This window comes from Oncorhynchus clarkii, chromosome 20, assembly GCF_045791955.1.
Source record: "Oncorhynchus clarkii lewisi isolate Uvic-CL-2024 chromosome 20, UVic_Ocla_1.0, whole genome shotgun sequence".
Taxonomy (NCBI): domain Eukaryota; kingdom Metazoa; phylum Chordata; class Actinopteri; order Salmoniformes; family Salmonidae; genus Oncorhynchus; species Oncorhynchus clarkii.
Genome location: NC_092166.1, coordinates 64,090,061 through 64,105,536, shown reverse-complemented (window position 1 = coordinate 64,105,536; position 15,476 = coordinate 64,090,061). Strand labels below are relative to the sequence as shown.

Here is a 15,476-nt window from a genome sequence, read left to right as displayed (position 1 = left end):
AAAATTCCAGAAAATGGTGTCATGGCTTTAGAAGCTTCTGATAGACTAACTGACATCATTTGAGTCAATTGGAGGTGTACCTGTGGATGTATTTCAAGGCCTACCTTCAAAATCAGTGCCTATTTGCTTGACATCATGGGAAAATCAAAAGAAATCAGCCAAGACCTCAGAAAAACAATTGTAGACCTCCACAAATCTGGTTCATCCTTGGGGAGCAATTTCCAAACACCTGAAGGTACCACGTTCATCTGTACAAACAATAGTAAGCAAGCATAAACACCATGGGACCAGGCAGCCGTCATACCGCTCAGGAAGGAGACCCGTTCTGTCTCCAATAGATGAACGTACTTTGGTGCAAATCAATCCCAGAACAGCAGCAAAGGATCTTTTGAAGATGCTGGAGGAAACAGGTACAAAAGTATCTATATCCACAGTAAAACTAATTCTATATCGACAACAGGAAAGGCCGCTCAGCAAGGAAGAAGCCACTGCTCCAAAACCACCATAAAAAAGCCAGACTACGGTTTGCAACTGCACATGGGACAAAGATCGTACTTTTTGGAGAGATGTCCTCTGGTCTGATCAAACAAAAATAGAACTGTTCACAAAATAGATGGCACCATGAGGGAGGAAAATGATGTGGATATATTGAAGCAACATCTCAAGACATCAGTCAGGAAGTTAAAGCTTGGTCGCAAATGAGTCTTCCAAATGGACAATGACCCCAAGCATACTTCCAAAGTTGTGGCCAAATGGCCGAAGGACTCAAAGTCAAGGTATTGGAGTGGACATCAGAAAGCCCTGACCTCAATCCTATAGAAAAAGTATGTGTGAGCAAGGAGGCCTACAAACCTGACTCAGTTACAGCAGCTCTGTCAGGAGGAATGGGCCAAAATTCACCCAACTTATTGTGGGAAGCTTGTGGAAGGCTACCCGAAACATTTGACCCAAGTTAAACAATTGAAAGGCAATGCTACCAAATACTAATTGAGTGTATGTAAACTTCTGAACCACTGGGACTGTGATGAAAGAAATAAACCACTATCATTCTGACATTTCACATTCTTCAAATAAAGTGGTGACCTAAGACAGGGAATTTTTACTAGGATTAAATGTCAGGAATTGTGAAAAACTGAGTTTAAATGTATTTGGCTATGGTGTATGTAAACTTCCGACTGTATAAGAGGACATGTATTTCAAAACCAGGGAACAGCACTAGGGGCTATGTTGATGTTCCCAGAGAGTGAACAGGGAGACAGCACAAAAAGGATACCACTCCCCTGCCTCACTGGAATGAGTTTCATATAGCAATGGAGTTAAACCAAAATTCATACTGAGAGTGAACCAGGTTCCGAACCAGTGCAAAAATGAGTCTTTAAATAGATTTCATTTGACTAAAATAGGCAAGGTGATCAACCAACAATATTTACAAGCTTACTTCTTTCTCTCGTAGAAGTGCTTGCCGATGTGCGAGGACAGCAGGCGGCGAATGCGGTCGTCTGAAAGAAACATGTCAAAGTTCCCCAGCAGCCGTCGTTTGGCTTCAAAGGGCTTGTACTCAGTCCTCAGTGTCTTGTAAAGGATCACCTAAAGAAAGACAAAGGGATATGCCTGGATGAGTTGTGTCTCGTGTAAAAAATAACCCCCCCTTACACACGTTACGGTCAAATTCAACACAAAAATCTATATCTTTGGGCTACACATTACATTGAATACTTTCTGCCTGTGGACATCTGTTCTACAATGTGCCAGCAGAGCAAGATACCCTTTGCTGGCATAATTGATCTCTTTCAGGCAGAGTACATCTGGCATACCACGTTTTATTGAAAAAGTGTGGTGTTCCATTCATTTCTATAGTGGCATCCAGCTTAAGCCAGGCCCAGCTCCATCTCCACTTCATCCCTGAATAAATCAAATTAAAGTTTGTCACGTGCGCCGAATACAACAGATGTAGGTAGACCTTACAGTGAAATGCTTACTTACAGACTAACCAATAGTGAGAAGGTGTGTGTGTGTGTGTAAGTAAAGAAATAAAACAGTAAGAAGACATTTGAAAATAAGAGTAGCAAGGCTATATACAGACACCGGTTAGTCAGGCTTATTGTAGTAGTACGTATATGTATCACATAGGTATCCTATTTTGGATTCAAAACAGCAAACAGCAAAGCACCTCACGCCTCCTCGTCCATGCCTCCCGAGGGGAACGACACGCGGAGATCCATTCACCTACTCTGCATCACAAAGACACGGTGGTTGGAACTAAAAATCTCCTATTTGGACTGACCAAAGGATTTCCATTGCTCGTGTTTCTTGGCCCAAGAAAGTCTCTTCTTATTGGTGCCCTTTAGTAGTGGTTTCTTTGCAGCAATTTGAACAGTTGATGTTGAGATGTATCTGTTACATGAACTCTGAAGTATTTATTTGGGCAGCAATCTGAGGTGCAGTTAACTCTCATGAACTTATCCTATGCAGCAGATGGGTCTTGGGTCTTCCGTTCCAGTCCTCATGAGAGCCAGTTTCATCACAGCGACTGCACTTGAAGATACTTTCAAAGTTCATGAAATGTTCCATATTGACTGACCTTCATGTTTTAAAGTATTGATGGACTGTCGTTTCTCTTTGCTTATTTGAGCTGGTCTTGCCATAATATGGACTTGGGTCTTTTACCAAATAGGGCTACCTTCTGTATACCACCCCTACCGTGTCACAACACAACTGATCGGCTCAAATGCATTAAGGAAAGAAATTCCACAACTTAAGCTTTAAGAAGGCACAGCTGTTAATTGAAATGCATTCCAGGTGACTACCTCATGAAGCTGGTTGAGAGAATGTCAAGAATGTGCAAAGCTGTCAAGGCAAAGGGTGGCTACTTGGAAGAATCTCAAATATAAAATATTTTCATTTGTTTAAAACCTGTTGAAACTAGGGGGCACTATTTTCATTTTTGGAAAAATAACGTTCCCAAAGTAAACGGGCTATTTTGTCAGGACAAGATGCTAGAATATGCATATAATTCACAGCTTAGGATAGAAAACACTCAAGTTTCCAAAACTGTAAAAATATTGTTTGTGAGTATAACAGAACTGATATTGCAGGTGAAAGCCTGAGAAAAATCCAATCAGGAAGTGACTCATGTTTTGAAAGCTCTGCGTTCTGATGAGTCCCTATTGAGCAGTGAATGGGCTATCAACCAGATTCCTTTTTCTACGTATTCCCCAAGGTGTCTACAGCATTTTGACGTAGTTTCACGCCTTTATGTTGAAGAATGAGCGTAAACGACTACATTGCGTAAGTGTCCGGCTGAGGGCTCTCAGAGTAATTATTGCGTAATAGACAGAGGTAGCTATTTTTCCTCCCGGTCTTAGGGAAAATACAGCTGTCCCGGTTGATATATTATCAAATAGATATTTGAAAAACACCTTGAGGGTTGATTATAAACAACATTTTACCATGTTTCTGTCGATATTATGGAGCTAATTTGGAATATTTTTCGGCGTTGTCGTGACCGCAATTTCCGGTCGAATTCCCAGCCAAACGTGAAGAACTAACGGAGTTATTTCGGCTACAAAAATAATATTTTCGGAAAAAAGGAACATTTGCTATCTAACTAGGAGTCTCGTGAGTGAAAACATCCAAAGCTCATCAAAGGTAAACGATTTAATTAGATTGCTTTTCTGTTTTTTGTGACCAGGTTGCCTGCTGCTAGCTAGGCATAATGCTATGCTATCGATAAACTTACACAAATGCTTGTCTTGCTTTGGCTGTAAAGCATAATTTCAAAATCTGAGATGACAGGGTGATTAACAAAAGGCTAAGCTGTGTTTCAATATATTTCACTTGTGATTTCATGAATATGAATATTTTCTAGCAATATTATTTGACTGTGGCGCTATGCTATTCAGCGGCTGCTGACTAAAATGATCCCGCGACAGGGATGAGTAGCGTCAAGAAGTTAATTAACATTTGGTTACGACATGATTCCATGTGTGTTATTTCATAGTTTTGATGTCTTCACTATTGTTCTACAATCTAGAAAATAGTAAAAAATAAACCCTTTAGGTTTATTTAACCTTGAGTAGGTGTGTCAACTTTTACTGGTACTGCATGTATGTACATATGCATGTAAATAATAGAGAGGTCTGCAATTGACCTCAATAGTCCATATGTGGCACTAAGAGCTATGTTGATGTTCCCAGAGAGTGAACAGGGAGACAGCACTAAATGGAGACTGCTCCCCTGCCTCACTGGAATGGGTTTCATATAGCACTGGATTTAAACCAAAATTAATAGTGTAAAACAGGTTCCGAACCAGTGCAAAGACGAGTCCTTTAATTTGACAAAAATAGGTCATTGATCAAATAATATAATCTTCCAAAGCAATTTACAAGCATTTGTGTGTAGCAGTCCTACCTTGGCATCCATGGCTGCGCGGGTCTGTTTCTGTGTTTCATCTATAATGGTCATGTTACTCAGGTTAGAGGTGTAGATGGTCAGAGCCACTGATTGGCTTTTCAAGTGGATGACCTTTATCAACGGTCCTTTCTGCAAAAGAGACAACACTTTATACACGAAGAACACAAAGACTCATACATTCAGGTCAAAACTATTTCTGTGAAGAAAACATTTTCAATGTTACGGCCATTTCTACCCTGTGTATCGTATCACTCAGATTGCGGCCACTTGTTAAAGGCCTTTCTTTGTCAGGATTGTAGGCACATGGGTTTAATCACACTGCTATACAGAGCAGGCAATAAGCTTAACGTACCACAGTACTATAGGCCCTGTAATCTCACCCCAGACAACAGAGATATCAAAGGTGATTTTCAGACTGGGCCCACACATTTCTTTAGCATTAATAAAATTGAGTATACCTGACCATTTAACGTATAATAAAAGTTTAAATATCTGTGTTGACGGGGTACAATTGATTAGGGAGATCAGGAAGACATCCTGGCAGTAAACTCACCTAACCCGTAGTTTTGTCACGATGGTGCTGACAGCTGAATCAATATTCTCTGCTAATTCATCTGCAGCCATCCCAGAGTGGGCCACATAAGCCATGCTAAAACAAACAATAACATTTTACAGGAGGCAATGTGTATATAAATGAAGGTGCATTAATTGCCCTTGTGTGTCAGTTGCAGAGACAGGCTCCAATAGATGGGGAGCTCTGTCAGGATATATTTTGAGTCACTATGGCACCATCATTGCCCATGTCCAACAAGGACAGGGTTTGCTGAGGAGCACTTACTGACTAAGTCAGAGAGCAGGCCTCACCAGTAGCAGCCTTTCTTAGAAATGGAGGTTGTTGTTGTTCCCTGGATGTCCAAGGCCAGCTTCTTGCTCTGCAGGTTCAATGACAAAGGCTCCCTAAGCAGGGGAGATTTAATTATTTTTTTTTTAACTCCATTAGATTAGAACTCTTAAAGGCACATTTAAACTTACAGGTGAAGTCGGAAGTTTACATACACTTAGGTTGGAGTCATTAAAACTCCTTTTTCAACCACTCCACAAATGTCTTGTGAACAAACTATAGTTTTGGCAAGTCGGTTAGGACATCTAGCATGACAAGTAATTTTTCCAACAATTGTTTACAGACAGATTATTTCACTTATAATTAATTGTATCACAATCCCAGTGGGTCAGAAGTTCACATACACTAAGTTGACTGTGCCTTTCAACAGCTTGGAAAATTCCAGAAAATGGTGTCATGGCTTTAGAAGCTTCTGATAGACTAACTGACATCATTTGAGTCAATTGGAGGTGTACCTGTGGATGTATTTCAAGGCCTACCTTCAAAATCAGTGCCTATTTGCTTGACATCATGGGAAAATCAAAAGAAATCAGCCAAGACCTCAGAAAAACAATTGTAGACCTCCACAAATCTGGTTCATCCTTGGGGAGCAATTTCCAAACACCTGAAGGTACCACGTTCATCTGTACAAACAATAGTAAGCAAGCATAAACACCATGGGACCAGGCAGCCGTCATACCGCTCAGGAAGGAGACCCGTTCTGTCTCCAATAGATGAACGTACTTTGGTGCAAATCAATCCCAGAACAGCAGCAAAGGATCTTTTGAAGATGCTGGAGGAAACAGGTACAAAAGTATCTATATCCACAGTAAAACTAATTCTATATCGACAACAGGAAAGGCCGCTCAGCAAGGAAGAAGCCACTGCTCCAAAACCACCATAAAAAAGCCAGACTACGGTTTGCAACTGCACATGGGACAAAGATCGTACTTTTTGGAGAGATGTCCTCTGGTCTGATCAAACAAAAATAGAACTGTTCACAAAATAGATGGCACCATGAGGGAGGAAAATGATGTGGATATATTGAAGCAACATCTCAAGACATCAGTCAGGAAGTTAAAGCTTGGTCGCAAATGAGTCTTCCAAATGGACAATGACCCCAAGCATACTTCCAAAGTTGTGGCCAAATGGCCGAAGGACTCAAAGTCAAGGTATTGGAGTGGACATCAGAAAGCCCTGACCTCAATCCTATAGAAAAAGTATGTGTGAGCAAGGAGGCCTACAAACCTGACTCAGTTACAGCAGCTCTGTCAGGAGGAATGGGCCAAAATTCACCCAACTTATTGTGGGAAGCTTGTGGAAGGCTACCCGAAACATTTGACCCAAGTTAAACAATTGAAAGGCAATGCTACCAAATACTAATTGAGTGTATGTAAACTTCTGAACCACTGGGACTGTGATGAAAGAAATAAACCACTATCATTCTGACATTTCACATTCTTCAAATAAAGTGGTGACCTAAGACAGGGAATTTTTACTAGGATTAAATGTCAGGAATTGTGAAAAACTGAGTTTAAATGTATTTGGCTATGGTGTATGTAAACTTCCGACTGTATAAGAGGACATGTATTTCAAAACCAGGGAACAGCACTAGGGGCTATGTTGATGTTCCCAGAGAGTGAACAGGGAGACAGCACAAAAAGGATACCACTCCCCTGCCTCACTGGAATGAGTTTCATATAGCAATGGAGTTAAACCAAAATTCATACTGAGAGTGAACCAGGTTCCGAACCAGTGCAAAAATGAGTCTTTAAATAGATTTCATTTGACTAAAATAGGCAAGGTGATCAACCAACAATATTTACAAGCTTACTTCTTTCTCTCGTAGAAGTGCTTGCCGATGTGCGAGGACAGCAGGCGGCGAATGCGGTCGTCTGAAAGAAACATGTCAAAGTTCCCCAGCAGCCGTCGTTTGGCTTCAAAGGGCTTGTACTCAGTCCTCAGTGTCTTGTAAAGGATCACCTAAAGAAAGACAAAGGGATATGCCTGGATGAGTTGTGTCTCGTGTAAAAAATAACCCCCCCTTACACACGTTACGGTCAAATTCAACACAAAAATCTATATCTTTGGGCTACACATTACATTGAATACTTTCTGCCTGTGGACATCTGTTCTACAATGTGCCAGCAGAGCAAGATACCCTTTGCTGGCATAATTGATCTCTTTCAGGCAGAGTACATCTGGCATACCACGTTTTATTGAAAAAGTGTGGTGTTCCATTCATTTCTATAGTGGCATCCAGCTTAAGCCAGGCCCAGCTCCATCTCCACTTCATCCCTGAATAAATCAAATTAAAGTTTGTCACGTGCGCCGAATACAACAGATGTAGGTAGACCTTACAGTGAAATGCTTACTTACAGACTAACCAATAGTGAGAAGGTGTGTGTGTGTGTGTAAGTAAAGAAATAAAACAGTAAGAAGACATTTGAAAATAAGAGTAGCAAGGCTATATACAGACACCGGTTAGTCAGGCTTATTGTAGTAGTACGTATATGTATCACATAGGTATCCTATTTTGGATTCAAAACAGCAAACAGCAAAGCACCTCACGCCTCCTCGTCCATGCCTCCCGAGGGGAACGACACGCGGAGATCCATTCACCTACTCTGCATCACAAAGACACGGTGGTTGGAACTAAAAATCTCCTATTTGGACTGACCAAAGGATTTCCATTGCTCGTGTTTCTTGGCCCAAGAAAGTCTCTTCTTATTGGTGCCCTTTAGTAGTGGTTTCTTTGCAGCAATTTGAACAGTTGATGTTGAGATGTATCTGTTACATGAACTCTGAAGTATTTATTTGGGCAGCAATCTGAGGTGCAGTTAACTCTCATGAACTTATCCTATGCAGCAGATGGGTCTTGGGTCTTCCGTTCCAGTCCTCATGAGAGCCAGTTTCATCACAGCGACTGCACTTGAAGATACTTTCAAAGTTCATGAAATGTTCCATATTGACTGACCTTCATGTTTTAAAGTATTGATGGACTGTCGTTTCTCTTTGCTTATTTGAGCTGGTCTTGCCATAATATGGACTTGGGTCTTTTACCAAATAGGGCTACCTTCTGTATACCACCCCTACCGTGTCACAACACAACTGATCGGCTCAAATGCATTAAGGAAAGAAATTCCACAACTTAAGCTTTAAGAAGGCACAGCTGTTAATTGAAATGCATTCCAGGTGACTACCTCATGAAGCTGGTTGAGAGAATGTCAAGAATGTGCAAAGCTGTCAAGGCAAAGGGTGGCTACTTGGAAGAATCTCAAATATAAAATATTTTCATTTGTTTAAAACCTGTTGAAACTAGGGGGCACTATTTTCATTTTTGGAAAAATAACGTTCCCAAAGTAAACGGGCTATTTTGTCAGGACAAGATGCTAGAATATGCATATAATTCACAGCTTAGGATAGAAAACACTCAAGTTTCCAAAACTGTAAAAATATTGTTTGTGAGTATAACAGAACTGATATTGCAGGTGAAAGCCTGAGAAAAATCCAATCAGGAAGTGACTCATGTTTTGAAAGCTCTGCGTTCTGATGAGTCCCTATTGAGCAGTGAATGGGCTATCAACCAGATTCCTTTTTCTACGTATTCCCCAAGGTGTCTACAGCATTTTGACGTAGTTTCACGCCTTTATGTTGAAGAATGAGCGTAAACGACTACATTGCGTAAGTGTCCGGCTGAGGGCTCTCAGAGTAATTATTGCGTAATAGACAGAGGTAGCTATTTTTCCTCCCGGTCTTAGGGAAAATACAGCTGTCCCGGTTGATATATTATCAAATAGATATTTGAAAAACACCTTGAGGGTTGATTATAAACAACATTTTACCATGTTTCTGTCGATATTATGGAGCTAATTTGGAATATTTTTCGGCGTTGTCGTGACCGCAATTTCCGGTCGAATTCCCAGCCAAACGTGAAGAACTAACGGAGTTATTTCGGCTACAAAAATAATATTTTCGGAAAAAAGGAACATTTGCTATCTAACTAGGAGTCTCGTGAGTGAAAACATCCAAAGCTCATCAAAGGTAAACGATTTAATTAGATTGCTTTTCTGTTTTTTGTGACCAGGTTGCCTGCTGCTAGCTAGGCATAATGCTATGCTATCGATAAACTTACACAAATGCTTGTCTTGCTTTGGCTGTAAAGCATAATTTCAAAATCTGAGATGACAGGGTGATTAACAAAAGGCTAAGCTGTGTTTCAATATATTTCACTTGTGATTTCATGAATATGAATATTTTCTAGCAATATTATTTGACTGTGGCGCTATGCTATTCAGCGGCTGCTGACTAAAATGATCCCGCGACAGGGATGAGTAGCGTCAAGAAGTTAATTAACATTTGGTTACGACATGATTCCATGTGTGTTATTTCATAGTTTTGATGTCTTCACTATTGTTCTACAATCTAGAAAATAGTAAAAAATAAACCCTTTAGGTTTATTTAACCTTGAGTAGGTGTGTCAACTTTTACTGGTACTGCATGTATGTACATATGCATGTAAATAATAGAGAGGTCTGCAATTGACCTCAATAGTCCATATGTGGCACTAAGAGCTATGTTGATGTTCCCAGAGAGTGAACAGGGAGACAGCACTAAATGGAGACTGCTCCCCTGCCTCACTGGAATGGGTTTCATATAGCACTGGATTTAAACCAAAATTAATAGTGTAAAACAGGTTCCGAACCAGTGCAAAGACGAGTCCTTTAATTTGACAAAAATAGGTCATTGATCAAATAATATAATCTTCCAAAGCAATTTACAAGCATTTGTGTGTAGCAGTCCTACCTTGGCATCCATGGCTGCGCGGGTCTGTTTCTGTGTTTCATCTATAATGGTCATGTTACTCAGGTTAGAGGTGTAGATGGTCAGAGCCACTGATTGGCTTTTCAAGTGGATGACCTTTATCAACGGTCCTTTCTGCAAAAGAGACAACACTTTATACACGAAGAACACAAAGACTCATACATTCAGGTCAAAACTATTTCTGTGAAGAAAACATTTTCAATGTTACGGCCATTTCTACCCTGTGTATCGTATCACTCAGATTGCGGCCACTTGTTAAAGGCCTTTCTTTGTCAGGATTGTAGGCACATGGGTTTAATCACACTGCTATACAGAGCAGGCAATAAGCTTAACGTACCACAGTACTATAGGCCCTGTAATCTCACCCCAGACAACAGAGATATCAAAGGTGATTTTCAGACTGGGCCCACACATTTCTTTAGCATTAATAAAATTGAGTATACCTGACCATTTAACGTATAATAAAAGTTTAAATATCTGTGTTGACGGGGTACAATTGATTAGGGAGATCAGGAAGACATCCTGGCAGTAAACTCACCTAACCCGTAGTTTTGTCACGATGGTGCTGACAGCTGAATCAATATTCTCTGCTAATTCATCTGCAGCCATCCCAGAGTGGGCCACATAAGCCATGCTAAAACAAACAATAACATTTTACAGGAGGCAATGTGTATATAAATGAAGGTGCATTAATTGCCCTTGTGTGTCAGTTGCAGAGACAGGCTCCAATAGATGGGGAGCTCTGTCAGGATATATTTTGAGTCACTATGGCACCATCATTGCCCATGTCCAACAAGGACAGGGTTTGCTGAGGAGCACTTACTGACTAAGTCAGAGAGCAGGCCTCACCAGTAGCAGCCTTTCTTAGAAATGGAGGTTGTTGTTGTTCCCTGGATGTCCAAGGCCAGCTTCTTGCTCTGCAGGTTCAATGACAAAGGCTCCCTAAGCAGGGGAGATTTAATTATTTTTTTTTTAACTCCATTAGATTAGAACTCTTAAAGGCACATTTAAACTTACAGGTGAAGTCGGAAGTTTACATACACTTAGGTTGGAGTCATTAAAACTCCTTTTTCAACCACTCCACAAATGTCTTGTGAACAAACTATAGTTTTGGCAAGTCGGTTAGGACATCTAGCATGACAAGTAATTTTTCCAACAATTGTTTACAGACAGATTATTTCACTTATAATTAATTGTATCACAATCCCAGTGGGTCAGAAGTTCACATACACTAAGTTGACTGTGCCTTTCAACAGCTTGGAAAATTCCAGAAAATGGTGTCATGGCTTTAGAAGCTTCTGATAGACTAACTGACATCATTTGAGTCAATTGGAGGTGTACCTGTGGATGTATTTCAAGGCCTACCTTCAAAATCAGTGCCTATTTGCTTGACATCATGGGAAAATCAAAAGAAATCAGCCAAGACCTCAGAAAAACAATTGTAGACCTCCACAAATCTGGTTCATCCTTGGGGAGCAATTTCCAAACACCTGAAGGTACCACGTTCATCTGTACAAACAATAGTAAGCAAGCATAAACACCATGGGACCAGGCAGCCGTCATACCGCTCAGGAAGGAGACCCGTTCTGTCTCCAATAGATGAACGTACTTTGGTGCAAATCAATCCCAGAACAGCAGCAAAGGATCTTTTGAAGATGCTGGAGGAAACAGGTACAAAAGTATCTATATCCACAGTAAAACTAATTCTATATCGACAACAGGAAAGGCCGCTCAGCAAGGAAGAAGCCACTGCTCCAAAACCACCATAAAAAAGCCAGACTACGGTTTGCAACTGCACATGGGACAAAGATCGTACTTTTTGGAGAGATGTCCTCTGGTCTGATCAAACAAAAATAGAACTGTTCACAAAATAGATGGCACCATGAGGGAGGAAAATGATGTGGATATATTGAAGCAACATCTCAAGACATCAGTCAGGAAGTTAAAGCTTGGTCGCAAATGAGTCTTCCAAATGGACAATGACCCCAAGCATACTTCCAAAGTTGTGGCCAAATGGCCGAAGGACTCAAAGTCAAGGTATTGGAGTGGACATCAGAAAGCCCTGACCTCAATCCTATAGAAAAAGTATGTGTGAGCAAGGAGGCCTACAAACCTGACTCAGTTACAGCAGCTCTGTCAGGAGGAATGGGCCAAAATTCACCCAACTTATTGTGGGAAGCTTGTGGAAGGCTACCCGAAACATTTGACCCAAGTTAAACAATTGAAAGGCAATGCTACCAAATACTAATTGAGTGTATGTAAACTTCTGAACCACTGGGACTGTGATGAAAGAAATAAACCACTATCATTCTGACATTTCACATTCTTCAAATAAAGTGGTGACCTAAGACAGGGAATTTTTACTAGGATTAAATGTCAGGAATTGTGAAAAACTGAGTTTAAATGTATTTGGCTATGGTGTATGTAAACTTCCGACTGTATAAGAGGACATGTATTTCAAAACCAGGGAACAGCACTAGGGGCTATGTTGATGTTCCCAGAGAGTGAACAGGGAGACAGCACAAAAAGGATACCACTCCCCTGCCTCACTGGAATGAGTTTCATATAGCAATGGAGTTAAACCAAAATTCATACTGAGAGTGAACCAGGTTCCGAACCAGTGCAAAAATGAGTCTTTAAATAGATTTCATTTGACTAAAATAGGCAAGGTGATCAACCAACAATATTTACAAGCTTACTTCTTTCTCTCGTAGAAGTGCTTGCCGATGTGCGAGGACAGCAGGCGGCGAATGCGGTCGTCTGAAAGAAACATGTCAAAGTTCCCCAGCAGCCGTCGTTTGGCTTCAAAGGGCTTGTACTCAGTCCTCAGTGTCTTGTAAAGGATCACCTAAAGAAAGACAAAGGGATATGCCTGGATGAGTTGTGTCTCGTGTAAAAAATAACCCCCCCTTACACACGTTACGGTCAAATTCAACACAAAAATCTATATCTTTGGGCTACACATTACATTGAATACTTTCTGCCTGTGGACATCTGTTCTACAATGTGCCAGCAGAGCAAGATACCCTTTGCTGGCATAATTGATCTCTTTCAGGCAGAGTACATCTGGCATACCACGTTTTATTGAAAAAGTGTGGTGTTCCATTCATTTCTATAGTGGCATCCAGCTTAAGCCAGGCCCAGCTCCATCTCCACTTCATCCCTGAATAAATCAAATTAAAGTTTGTCACGTGCGCCGAATACAACAGATGTAGGTAGACCTTACAGTGAAATGCTTACTTACAGACTAACCAATAGTGAGAAGGTGTGTGTGTGTGTGTGTGTAAGTAAAGAAATAAAACAGTAAGAAGACATTTGAAAATAAGAGTAGCAAGGCTATATACAGACACCGGTTAGTCAGGCTTATTGTGGTAGTACGTATATGTATCACATAGGTATCCTATTTTGGATTCAAAACAGCAAACAGCAAAGCACCTCACGCCTCCTCGTCCATGCCTCCCGAGGGGAACGACACGCGGAGATCCATTCACCTACTCTGCATCACAAAGACACGGTGGTTGGAACTAAAAATCTCCTATTTGGACTGACCAAAGGATTTCCATTGCTCGTGTTTCTTGGCCCAAGAAAGTCTCTTCTTATTGGTGCCCTTTAGTAGTGGTTTCTTTGCAGCAATTTGAACAGTTGATGTTGAGATGTATCTGTTACATGAACTCTGAAGTATTTATTTGGGCAGCAATCTGAGGTGCAGTTAACTCTCATGAACTTATCCTATGCAGCAGATGGGTCTTGGGTCTTCCGTTCCAGTCCTCATGAGAGCCAGTTTCATCACAGCGACTGCACTTGAAGATACTTTCAAAGTTCATGAAATGTTCCATATTGACTGACCTTCATGTTTTAAAGTATTGATGGACTGTCGTTTCTCTTTGCTTATTTGAGCTGGTCTTGCCATAATATGGACTTGGGTCTTTTACCAAATAGGGCTACCTTCTGTATACCACCCCTACCGTGTCACAACACAACTGATCGGCTCAAATGCATTAAGGAAAGAAATTCCACAACTTAAGCTTTAAGAAGGCACAGCTGTTAATTGAAATGCATTCCAGGTGACTACCTCATGAAGCTGGTTGAGAGAATGTCAAGAATGTGCAAAGCTGTCAAGGCAAAGGGTGGCTACTTGGAAGAATCTCAAATATAAAATATTTTCATTTGTTTAAAACCTGTTGAAACTAGGGGGCACTATTTTCATTTTTGGAAAAATAACGTTCCCAAAGTAAACGGGCTATTTTGTCAGGACAAGATGCTAGAATATGCATATAATTCACAGCTTAGGATAGAAAACACTCAAGTTTCCAAAACTGTAAAAATATTGTTTGTGAGTATAACAGAACTGATATTGCAGGTGAAAGCCTGAGAAAAATCCAATCAGGAAGTGACTCATGTTTTGAAAGCTCTGCGTTCTGATGAGTCCCTATTGAGCAGTGAATGGGCTATCAACCAGATTCCTTTTTCTACGTATTCCCCAAGGTGTCTACAGCATTTTGACGTAGTTTCACGCCTTTATGTTGAAGAATGAGCGTAAACGACTACATTGCGTAAGTGTCCGGCTGAGGGCTCTCAGAGTAATTATTGCGTAATAGACAGAGGTAGCTATTTTTCCTCCCGGTCTTAGGGAAAATACAGCTGTCCCGGTTGATATATTATCAAATAGATATTTGAAAAACACCTTGAGGGTTGATTATAAACAACATTTTACCATGTTTCTGTCGATATTATGGAGCTAATTTGGAATATTTTTCGGCGTTGTCGTGACCGCAATTTCCGGTCGAATTCCCAGCCAAACGTGAAGAACTAACGGAGTTATTTCGGCTACAAAAATAATATTTTCGGAAAAAAGGAACATTTGCTATCTAACTAGGAGTCTCGTGAGTGAAAACATCCAAAGCTCATCAAAGGTAAACGATTTAATTAGATTGCTTTTCTGTTTTTTGTGACCAGGTTGCCTGCTGCTAGCTAGGCATAATGCTATGCTATCGATAAACTTACACAAATGCTTGTCTTGCTTTGGCTGTAAAGCATAATTTCAAAATCTGAGATGACAGGGTGATTAACAAAAGGCTAAGCTGTGTTTCAATATATTTCACTTGTGATTTCATGAATATGAATATTTTCTAGCAATATTATTTGACTGTGGCGCTATGCTATTCAGCGGCTGCTGACTAAAATGATCCCGCGACAGGGATGAGTAGCGTCAAGAAGTTAATTAACATTTGGTTACGACATGATTCCATGTGTGTTATTTCATAGTTTTGATGTCTTCACTATTGTTCTACAATCTAGAAAATAGTAAAAAATAAACCCTTTAGGTTTATTTAACCTTGAGTAGGTGTGTCAACTTTTA

At 40.5% G+C, this 15,476-nt stretch overlaps 3 protein-coding genes and 2 non-coding genes across 5 annotated transcripts in view; all 5 read right to left on the bottom strand.

Annotated features, from left to right (window-relative positions):
• Positions 1 to 5,189, bottom strand: part of LOC139377143 (ribosomal L1 domain-containing protein 1-like) — a 6,349-nt gene extending 1,160 nt beyond the window's left edge. Inside the window, exons 1-3 of the mRNA XM_071120158.1 lie at positions 4,967 to 5,189; positions 4,411 to 4,542; positions 1,439 to 1,587 (exon numbers count right to left, since the gene is read on the bottom strand). Of these exons, the coding sequence (XP_070976259.1) occupies positions 1,439 to 1,587; positions 4,411 to 4,464 (203 nt within the window). The 5' untranslated portion in view covers positions 4,465 to 4,542; positions 4,967 to 5,189. The remainder of the gene's footprint in view (positions 1 to 1,438; positions 1,588 to 4,410; positions 4,543 to 4,966) is intronic.
• On the bottom strand, positions 4,530 to 10,878 carry LOC139377142 (ribosomal L1 domain-containing protein 1-like). Its single transcript, XM_071120157.1, has 6 exons — positions 10,656 to 10,878; positions 10,100 to 10,231; positions 7,128 to 7,276; positions 5,278 to 5,370; positions 4,967 to 5,062; positions 4,530 to 4,542 (listed from the first exon to the last, which is right to left on the bottom strand). The coding sequence occupies exons 2-6, from the start codon at positions 10,151 to 10,153 to the stop codon at positions 4,530 to 4,532; spliced, it is 405 nt and encodes a 134-aa protein (XP_070976258.1). The 5' UTR covers positions 10,154 to 10,231; positions 10,656 to 10,878.
• Positions 4,705 to 4,832, bottom strand: LOC139377781 (small nucleolar RNA ACA64). The gene has a single exon (XR_011628251.1). It is a non-coding gene; the product is annotated as a small nucleolar RNA ACA64 (small nucleolar RNA).
• The window catches only part of LOC139377141 (ribosomal L1 domain-containing protein 1-like), a 6,351-nt gene continuing 1,093 nt past the window's right edge, over positions 10,219 to 15,476 (bottom strand). The window contains exons 3-6 of the mRNA XM_071120156.1: positions 12,817 to 12,965; positions 10,967 to 11,059; positions 10,656 to 10,751; positions 10,219 to 10,231 (exon numbers count right to left, since the gene is read on the bottom strand). Of these exons, the coding sequence (XP_070976257.1) occupies positions 10,219 to 10,231; positions 10,656 to 10,751; positions 10,967 to 11,059; positions 12,817 to 12,965 (351 nt within the window). The remainder of the gene's footprint in view (positions 10,232 to 10,655; positions 10,752 to 10,966; positions 11,060 to 12,816; positions 12,966 to 15,476) is intronic.
• Positions 10,394 to 10,521, bottom strand: LOC139377780 (small nucleolar RNA ACA64). Its single transcript, XR_011628250.1, has one exon. It is a non-coding gene; the product is annotated as a small nucleolar RNA ACA64 (small nucleolar RNA).